The sequence below is a fragment of the Nematolebias whitei genome, chromosome 1 (assembly GCF_014905685.2).
Source record: "Nematolebias whitei isolate Nwh7 chromosome 1, NemWhi1, whole genome shotgun sequence".
Lineage (NCBI taxonomy): Eukaryota > Metazoa > Chordata > Actinopteri > Cyprinodontiformes > Rivulidae > Nematolebias > Nematolebias whitei.
In genome coordinates, this window is record NC_056498.1 from 32,959,080 (window position 1) to 32,967,365 (window position 8,286).

General features: G+C 40.9%; 1 protein-coding gene across 1 annotated transcript in view; it reads right to left on the reverse strand.

The window, feature by feature from the left end:
• Positions 1-1,104: 1,104 nt before the first annotated feature.
• The window catches only part of chd3 (chromodomain helicase DNA binding protein 3), a 45,701-nt gene continuing 38,519 nt past the window's right edge, over positions 1,105-8,286 (reverse strand). The window contains exons 26-30 of the mRNA XM_037676491.1: positions 6,931-7,017; positions 6,536-6,621; positions 6,311-6,444; positions 4,364-4,508; positions 1,105-1,366 (exon numbers count right to left, since the gene is read on the reverse strand). Of these exons, the coding sequence (XP_037532419.1) occupies positions 1,142-1,366; positions 4,364-4,508; positions 6,311-6,444; positions 6,536-6,621; positions 6,931-7,017 (677 nt within the window). The 3' untranslated portion in view covers positions 1,105-1,141. The remainder of the gene's footprint in view (positions 1,367-4,363; positions 4,509-6,310; positions 6,445-6,535; positions 6,622-6,930; positions 7,018-8,286) is intronic.

Consider the following 8,286-nt stretch of genomic DNA (forward strand, 5'->3'; position numbering starts at 1 on the left):
GTTTTTGTGGTAATTTCTGCTACTTTCATCCTATTTTTTTTAAAAGCTCCTTTCATCTTATTTCTGCTAGTTTTAGCTACTATTTAGCTGTTTTATGATTTATGTTTTATTAACCTGTTCAGCCAATTCAACATTTTTAAGCTAATTTCAGCTCTTTCCACTTCTTTCTAGTTGTTTGAACTTCTTTATGCATTTTCAGATACTGTTCAGCAATTTTTTTTTTCTAATTTCAGCTATTTTTTAAAGCTAATTTCTAATTTTTTGTGTGTTCATTTCTGCTTATTTAAACCTAATTCAGCAAATATATGTTCTTTCTGTTTTCTTTAGCTAATTTTAGGCTTTTCTTCCATTTCAGCTACATTTCAGCTGTTTTTCAGCAAGTTCTTCTGCAATAAGCATTCACACTGCCTTTTTGAGGGAAAGGCAATTTCTCTTGCTTGAGGTTTATTTTTTGGCACGCGTTTTTGTCTGCCTTTCTTACTTTTGCTGTCAGAGAGTGACGACAGGTGTGTGGTTACCACGGCGACCGCAATGAGCCGCTGCCAGCAGCTTTAACATTTAATTTGATCTTGGTTCTCTTTTTTCATAGTTAAAAATCAGACTGAAGGTTTTATTCTTACACGTCACATTAGAACTAAAAAAAAAATGTTTTCTTAAAACAAGGTTTGTCCTGCGTTTATTTTATTTTATTTCACCTTTTAGGGCAATACTGTACAAATATTAGACTAAAAACTTGTAAAGAATTACACGGACATGTTGGGAACGTGAGTAGAAGCAAATAACTGCCTGACAGGAAGAAAAATAACGTGTGAGAAACGTTAGAAAACTTTTAAATATTGTGTTTTTTCGGCAGTGATGCATGAACAAAGATCTTTGAACCTTAAACCATCCTTATCAAACTTGTTTGTTTTATCTGTGGGGTTGGTTCTGGTCTGTTGACCTCGTCTCACCTCCTCTGTGTCTGCGGTCTTGTTGCTCTCCACCTCCTTCCCTGAATCCTTCTTCTTCCCTTTCTCCTTATCCAGGGAGGCCTCAGGTCCCTCCTTGTCCTCCTCCTTCTCCCCCTCCCTCCCGTTCTTTTCCAGCTTCTCGAAAGAAGCAGGAGTGGCTGTGCGTGTTCACACAAACACATCGCAGAAGGTCAAAACCAGCCTCGTGGGGATGCAGCGCCCCCTCCTGGACCTGCGTCGTGTATCGTTTGGTTACCTGGCTCGGAGGTGCATGGCGTGGTGTTGAAGCTGGCGTCCGGAGTGGGCGTGGTGGTCTTCAGAGCAGGAGACGAGGCTCGGGAGGATTTGTCGACGCTGACCTCAGGTTTAAGCTCTGGAATGCTCCACCGCCCATTAATGTGCTCGAACTCCTGGATCTGGACACAAAAATCAAAGATAAAAAAACAACAACAAAGGCTTGGCAGATGCTGAGCTAAAGCACCTCGTTTAAACACACCACACACACGCCAAGTTGGCTGGCAGGAAGTCAAACATTCGCTGTGGCGCTCAGATCAGGATACCTACAGGTTTAAACAGGTTGGACTGAAAACTGAGGGGGCGGATAATGTTTGGATTAAATCAAATAAATTGTCAAACTGAAGGAGTTACCAAAACAAAAAAAAAACATGTAAAACATGATGTAAAAAGCTGAAAACATTGTAATGTTACAAAAACAGACTAACATCTTATTTCTTGTTATTTTCACTATAAAAACATTTTTATTATTCACGTGTGAAGTACAGTTGCAAGAGTGGACTGTTGTTTCGACTGCGCATGTACCTGAACTCCTCCACACGTCTCCCTCTCATTCACACACACATTCTGTTTCGTCTTCTACTGAGTGTTCCTCACCCTCTCCAGGCTCTCTTCCACCTGCTCCCTTAGATTTTGCAATCTAAGGTTAAAGCGAGACTGGTTATCTGCCATATTTTTCGCCATATAAGTCGCACCTTTTTGCATACATTTGAAATAAATAAACTAATTAATTAAATTAATTTTTGCATTAAAAATTTTAAACATTACCATTTGCAGCCGGTAGAGTGCCCTCAAGCATTATGGCAAGCCAAGTGTCTCATTAATGAGTAAAAGTGGCTATTAATGAGACACGTGGCTTGCCATATAGGCCACCTTCGTCTTGCTCTGGAACTCCTGGAGCAAACGTCAAATCAACTGCATTTCACCGCCCAGGCGAAATGCAGTTGATTTGACCATTAAAGTGCATTTATTAAAGAAAAGTTCAACTGAGACACACCTTTGGTATAATTTTGAGCAAACAAATAATTATTTTTAAGTGTTAATATTGTTAAATTCTTGTTAAAGTCCTCCCATGCACGCTCCCGCGGCCGCCATTTTGGCAGCCAATCAATTTTGGCACATCGCCGGCCCATGTTTTTGGGTTGTCAGCGGTGACGTATAACAAATATGACGAGTCCAGCGGTGATGCATAATAGATGCGACTAATACGGTGAAGCGACGTATTTATGTTTTTTTCCACTTTATTAGATATTTTTGAACTGATGCATCTTATATGGCGGAAAATACAGTATATAGAAATCGATCTTTGTTTACATTGGCTGCAAAACGCTCCATTGTTGAAAAATCCATTCTATATCTGATGAATTATGGAGACATAATTTACAGACATGCATATAAGGGTGTCCTTCGTAAGCTGGACACAGTTTATCACTCTGCTATTGTACAAATGCTCCTTACATCACTGTCACCTCTACTTTCCTGTTAAATGGCCTTCTCTACTTACTTGTCATGAAATTCATTGGTTTCCCATCATTTATAAGACATTGCTGGTTATTCACCTCCATATTTAACTAATCTACTGCAATTAGCACCAGTTTTGAAGTACAACACCCAATCCTCTCAGTATTTGTGGTTAATAACTGTAAAGACCGAGTCTCACTTTGGCTCTGCTGCTCCTTCTGGTTGGATTCTGCTTCAAAAACCTGTGGGTCTGACCTCACTTGTCTCTGTTTTTAGTTTTAAAAATCGTTGAAAAGCCATGTTTAAAGATAGTTGCAAATGTTTTCATGGTTAGCAATGTTGTTGTTTAACTTTGACAATGAACTGTTGATGTAATTTGTGATTTTCTTGTTTCTTGTTTGTCATTGACTATTATTTGGTCATTTTGTTTTGCCTAACTGTATGGTTTCCCTTCCCTTGACCTTACAAGTGTCTGTTGGTGCTGCCAGACCAGAACTGTACCGTTTTTGTTGGACTATAAGGCGCACCAGATTATAAGGTGAATTAAGTGAAACTAAAACATTTTGACAGATCTTTGAGCGCCGTGTATCACATGCAATCGTTTCGAGTTCAGTAAGCACAACCAGAATTAATACACAAGGGTCACTGTTGATTTTTGAGAAAATTAAAGGATTTTAAGTGCGCCTTATAGTCCGAAAAATACGGTAAATAAGAATTTGTTCTTAGTGTTTATGCCTGGATAAATACAGGTGAAATGAAAAAAAAATTAAAATTTGACTGCAGATCATGGCGTTTGTCGTCATCCATGGGGGACTCTTGTCTGACCTCGTCTGCTCCTGCGCGTCCCTAAAACTGCCCCGGGGGGGGGGGGGGGGGGGGGTCACTCTTGCTGTAGCAGCTCCTATTTTGTGGAACAAGGTGCCCCTCCATCTAAGAAAAGGCCTCTTCTTTGTCCGTTTTAACAACTTTTCTTACAACCCACCTGTTTGGCTTGTGACACTTTGATTTTAATTCATTTTATCTGATTTTTAATTTGATAGATTTTATGGTTTTACCAGATTTTACTGTTTGATCTGATTTTATGTATCACACAGTTTTTATTACTTGTGTTTTAATTGCATTTTGTTTTGTGTGAGCTGTTTTATTGTCGACTCTGTATAACACTTTGGTCCTCTGTGGCGTTTTAAAGTACTTAATAAATAAAGTTGGATTGGATCTGTCAACCTGTCCATCACCGCTGTGAACGATGTCCCTCCTGATGCCACCCTCCCAGTTTTTCCAAGGCTTGAGGCCAGCACAAGTAGCCCACTGGCTTGCGGCTCCCCCCTGCCTGTGGTGCGATGTTTTATTATCCAACTGTTACATAACAACGTAGCTTTAAATAGGGGGGAAGTCTAGACAAAATACAAGTACAAGGTGTTTCAGGCAGTTCAGGAACAGTTTTAGAGTTTGGATCTCTGCAAGATTTAACATACCAGAGAGAACAATGCCCCAAAAGCATTTAATGTCTGTTTAATTGCCCTTAACCACACATCTACTTCTCTCCTGTTAGTCTTATTTGTATTTTAGTTATTTGGTTATCCGTAGTGTTAAATCCTACTCCCTGTGCCTTTCAGTCATGCGTCACAACGGATGAATATCATCTGCTTCGTTCTGACCTTCTTCTTGACTAGTGACATGACGCCAATACGGGTGAGGACCAGCTGGCGACACAAGCCCTCCCTCGGGACGCCGTCAGCGAAGGTCTCAGCCCCGTCAGCGACCGGCTCGCAGAGGTGACGCATGAAGAGCGACACATAAGCTCTGGTGAAAGAGACAGAAACATGACAAATATTGGCTGAAGGTTGAAACACGGGTTCTGTCTGTGCCAATCTGGAGATTATTTTAAACAGTTTTTAAAAAAAATCCATCCACATTATTCTAACAAAAAGGCTGAAATTACCATTTTGTACCACTAGATGGCAACATCACCCACATTAAAGACGAACTTCAGCTAATACCTCACTGGGCTACGAAGGTCGGAGACTAGTTGGCAACTCAAAATTGCGAGAGAACAGGCAAATGCTGTTTCACTGACACGATAGTCTGCGCAACTAACTTTTCAAAATAACGGCTTGTTTTTGTGTACACTATTTGCTAACCTGCATAGGTAGGTGTGTAGGTCATGCACATTTTATTATGTTGTTGTTTATTTGTCATATGCAGGTTAGCAAAAGGCCAACAATGCAATGAAACGTTCAGGATGAGAAGTTGTTGCACACATCACACTAGGGGTTGAACGACTACATATTTTTAAAAGTCGACTTCGACATAATAAAAGTCTACGTCGACTAGTCGATGTGACGTCATAGGAAATCATGATGCTATTCACCAAAAGTAATTTATTACTTACAGAAAACAACAACAAAACATCAGGAGCGTATATTTATGCTCCTACCATTTATCATACTGCAAATAAGTCGCAGGAAAAACTAAACTATTATTAAGCTGCAAAAGTTAGTTTAATTTTATTTAATCCGCTAAATAAAATAAACCATTGAGGCGGTGGTGCGCCCCCTGTTTTTATTTTATTTAGTGGATTAAATAAAATAAAATTTAAAAACAGCGGGGCGGGCAGTGATGGAATCCACCACGGGTGACTGAACAGGAAGAGTCATCTTTAGTGAAATACTTCCACACTGTTGATGAATTTCAACATGTCTGCCCTGCTCCTCTCCTTCCATCTACTTGGAAGAATCCGTTTTGTAGCCAGCGGCCCGGTGTTGATCATGTGACACAATCACTGACTGCGACTAGTCAACATGAAATTTTAAAACTTGCGAGATGCCCTAGAACCGACTAGTCGACTACTCTGATCAACCTCTACATCACATTTATCTTGACAGCTGCCTCCATGCTTATTATTTAATCTACTGGTGTAGACCTTAGAAGTAAAAATAGATTGATTTTGATCATATTTTTTAACTACTTTAGATCATAGATGTGGATGGACCCGAACATTCAGGCTGTAGTCTCAGATGGTTTCTGTCAGTAGAGCTCTTGTACAGGTGCCAAAATACAAACTAGCCATCTAGTGTTCCAAAAACTAAATTTTAACGGGTTTGAGACACCTGTGACAACTGAAACTATTTTGAGAGAAAACGTTGTGCACAAATGTTGTGAAAATGTTCAAAAGTCAAGAAACAAAACTGCGAGTCAGGGACTCGTGCAAGGAGATTGCGAACGTTTCGAGACATTTTGGAAACTCCCTCATGAATGCCGTTCTTTAGGACTCTAACGCTCGCACCCCAGTGAGGTACTGGCTTCAGTGTGGCTAAAAATCCTCTCAAGTCTTATTTTTTCCCAATAATGTTCATTTTTCTCTAAGTTATTATTCGTCTCAGCACATATTCAAAGTTGAACAATGATAGCACTGGATAAAGAGAAACATGTAGGAAAAACTGGTAAAAACGGCTCCGTTGTTGTTGTGGTTTCTAAAGGCACTCTCTGAATCTGTTTGCATTAGGACAAGAGGTACAAAGGCAGCAGGAAATCATTTTTTTAATTATCTGAAGTTGCATGATTCAGGGCCTCAACACAAAGTTTTTCCATTTTTTTAAACTTACTTAAATTCCTTCTCAGATTTTCCCCTGAGGTCTCGAACGAGCCACTGAGCGGAGAAGGCATCCTGACACGGCATGCCCCAGCGCATCACTGCGTTCAGGAAAGCTTTGCGCTGCCGCGTGTTAAAGCCCAGAACCTGTCAAAAGGAAACCACAGCACGCTGTGAGGAGAACTCGCTACCTTAGAAAGATTAGCTAAAGTCGGTCCGGTTCCAAATGTGCACAGACCTCCAGGTTTCCTCCCACTCTGGCCAGGAGAGGAGGCAGAGGTTTATCCTTCTCGTTCCTCAGCTGACGGCGCGACTGTCTCCGACCTGTCAGCACAGGAGACATAACAATTCACAGAGGAAGATCTACTCAAACCAAAAGGGAGATCATTAAGATAATGTCACAGATTTCTTCTTAAATTTATAGCAAGTAGACCTCAGCTATGAAGAATAAAACGTTTGGATTTGCTTGAAGTCTTTTGTTGAAAATCTAGTTGGAGGTGGATGTGGATACATTGTTGGCAGTTTAACTGGTGTGATTCTGCCAGAAAACTCTGACAGCTCAATCACACTCTAATTCAACACAGACTTTAGAAGGTCTACTTGATTTGACTTTTTTTTTAAACTTCTCCTTACCTTCTGGCCTGTCGTCAAAGTCTTCATCCTCTTCCTCGGAGCCCACAGAGTACTCGGACTGGTTATCTGAAATGTCAGCATGCCACTCTGAAACAGCACACGGTGCGCCGTCAATAGGCCAGGCCCATTACTTCCACCGTGCAACTCACTTCAAACTAAACTACAAATGCGGTACTTTACAAGTTACTCCACGTTCGATGAAGTTAAGATGTCATGTGAAAAGTAAATAAAAACAAAACGCAATGATTTTCTAAATCTCATAAACCCACGTTTTATTCACAGTGGAACATAAACTAAGAAACAAACGAACGACTTAAGAAAATGGGATGAATAAAAAAGAGCTGGAGGAACATTTAGCAACAAATTAGGTTGACTTGCAACATAAGAGGACTGGGTTAAAAAAGAGTATTTAAAGGGGCTGGTTCTGTCGGAGGTAAAGATGGGCAGAGGTTCACCAGTCTGCAAAAACTGTCTAAAAACAGTGGAACAGTTTCAGGATAATGCTTCTCTGTGAATATCTCATCATCTGCAGCACACATGGGGAACATACGGCCAGAGGGCCAAAACCAGTCCTCCCTCCATCCATCACTTATCTTCTTTATTCAATTGGGGTCACTGGTGCCCATTTCTTACCCGAACACGGAGCCCGGCCCAACCCGGATTAGGGTCGGGCCATAATAATGTGCTTAATGTGTGCACTGGGTCGGGCTTTTGATTGCATCAGTTGACACGTGCGGCTGACGATCAAATTATATGGCAACATGGCTTGCCATACAATCACCTGCTGCATGCGGCCATTTGACCGCATGCTGACCGGCCTTGAAAGAGATTTTTTTTAAAGTTCAGATAAGCTTCAGATGATACTATACTGCCAGGCAGGGATCCATCACCCAAATGGACGTTCGTTCAGCCGCTGCACTCAGCGGATGAGCGCGGCCAACGACCCAAACAGGTGAGATCCTAAAATATCAGACATGTCAGAGCAGGGTCCGTTTCTGAATAATGCAAAATGCAGGCAGAAGCAGGGATTTAATGCATTTTGACGGCCATGAAAGGACAAACACCCCCTCAACATCGATCTTCTGCCCCCTTAGCTGCGCGTCAGCCAACCATTACTATACCATACCAATTTATTTATAGAACACTTAAAACAGCAACAAGGCCAAACAAAATGCTGTACAATAGAAACAAACAAGCAGAGCGGACAGGAAAACATAAAATAAAATTATAGATACAAAAAGCAGCAGATAATAACTAAGTGACCAACAGTATATTGGTGTATTTCAACGGGTCGTTAAACATCTACATTTACCTTCATTTGTAAACACTCCGCTTCTGTAAAGCATCCTACCCCCA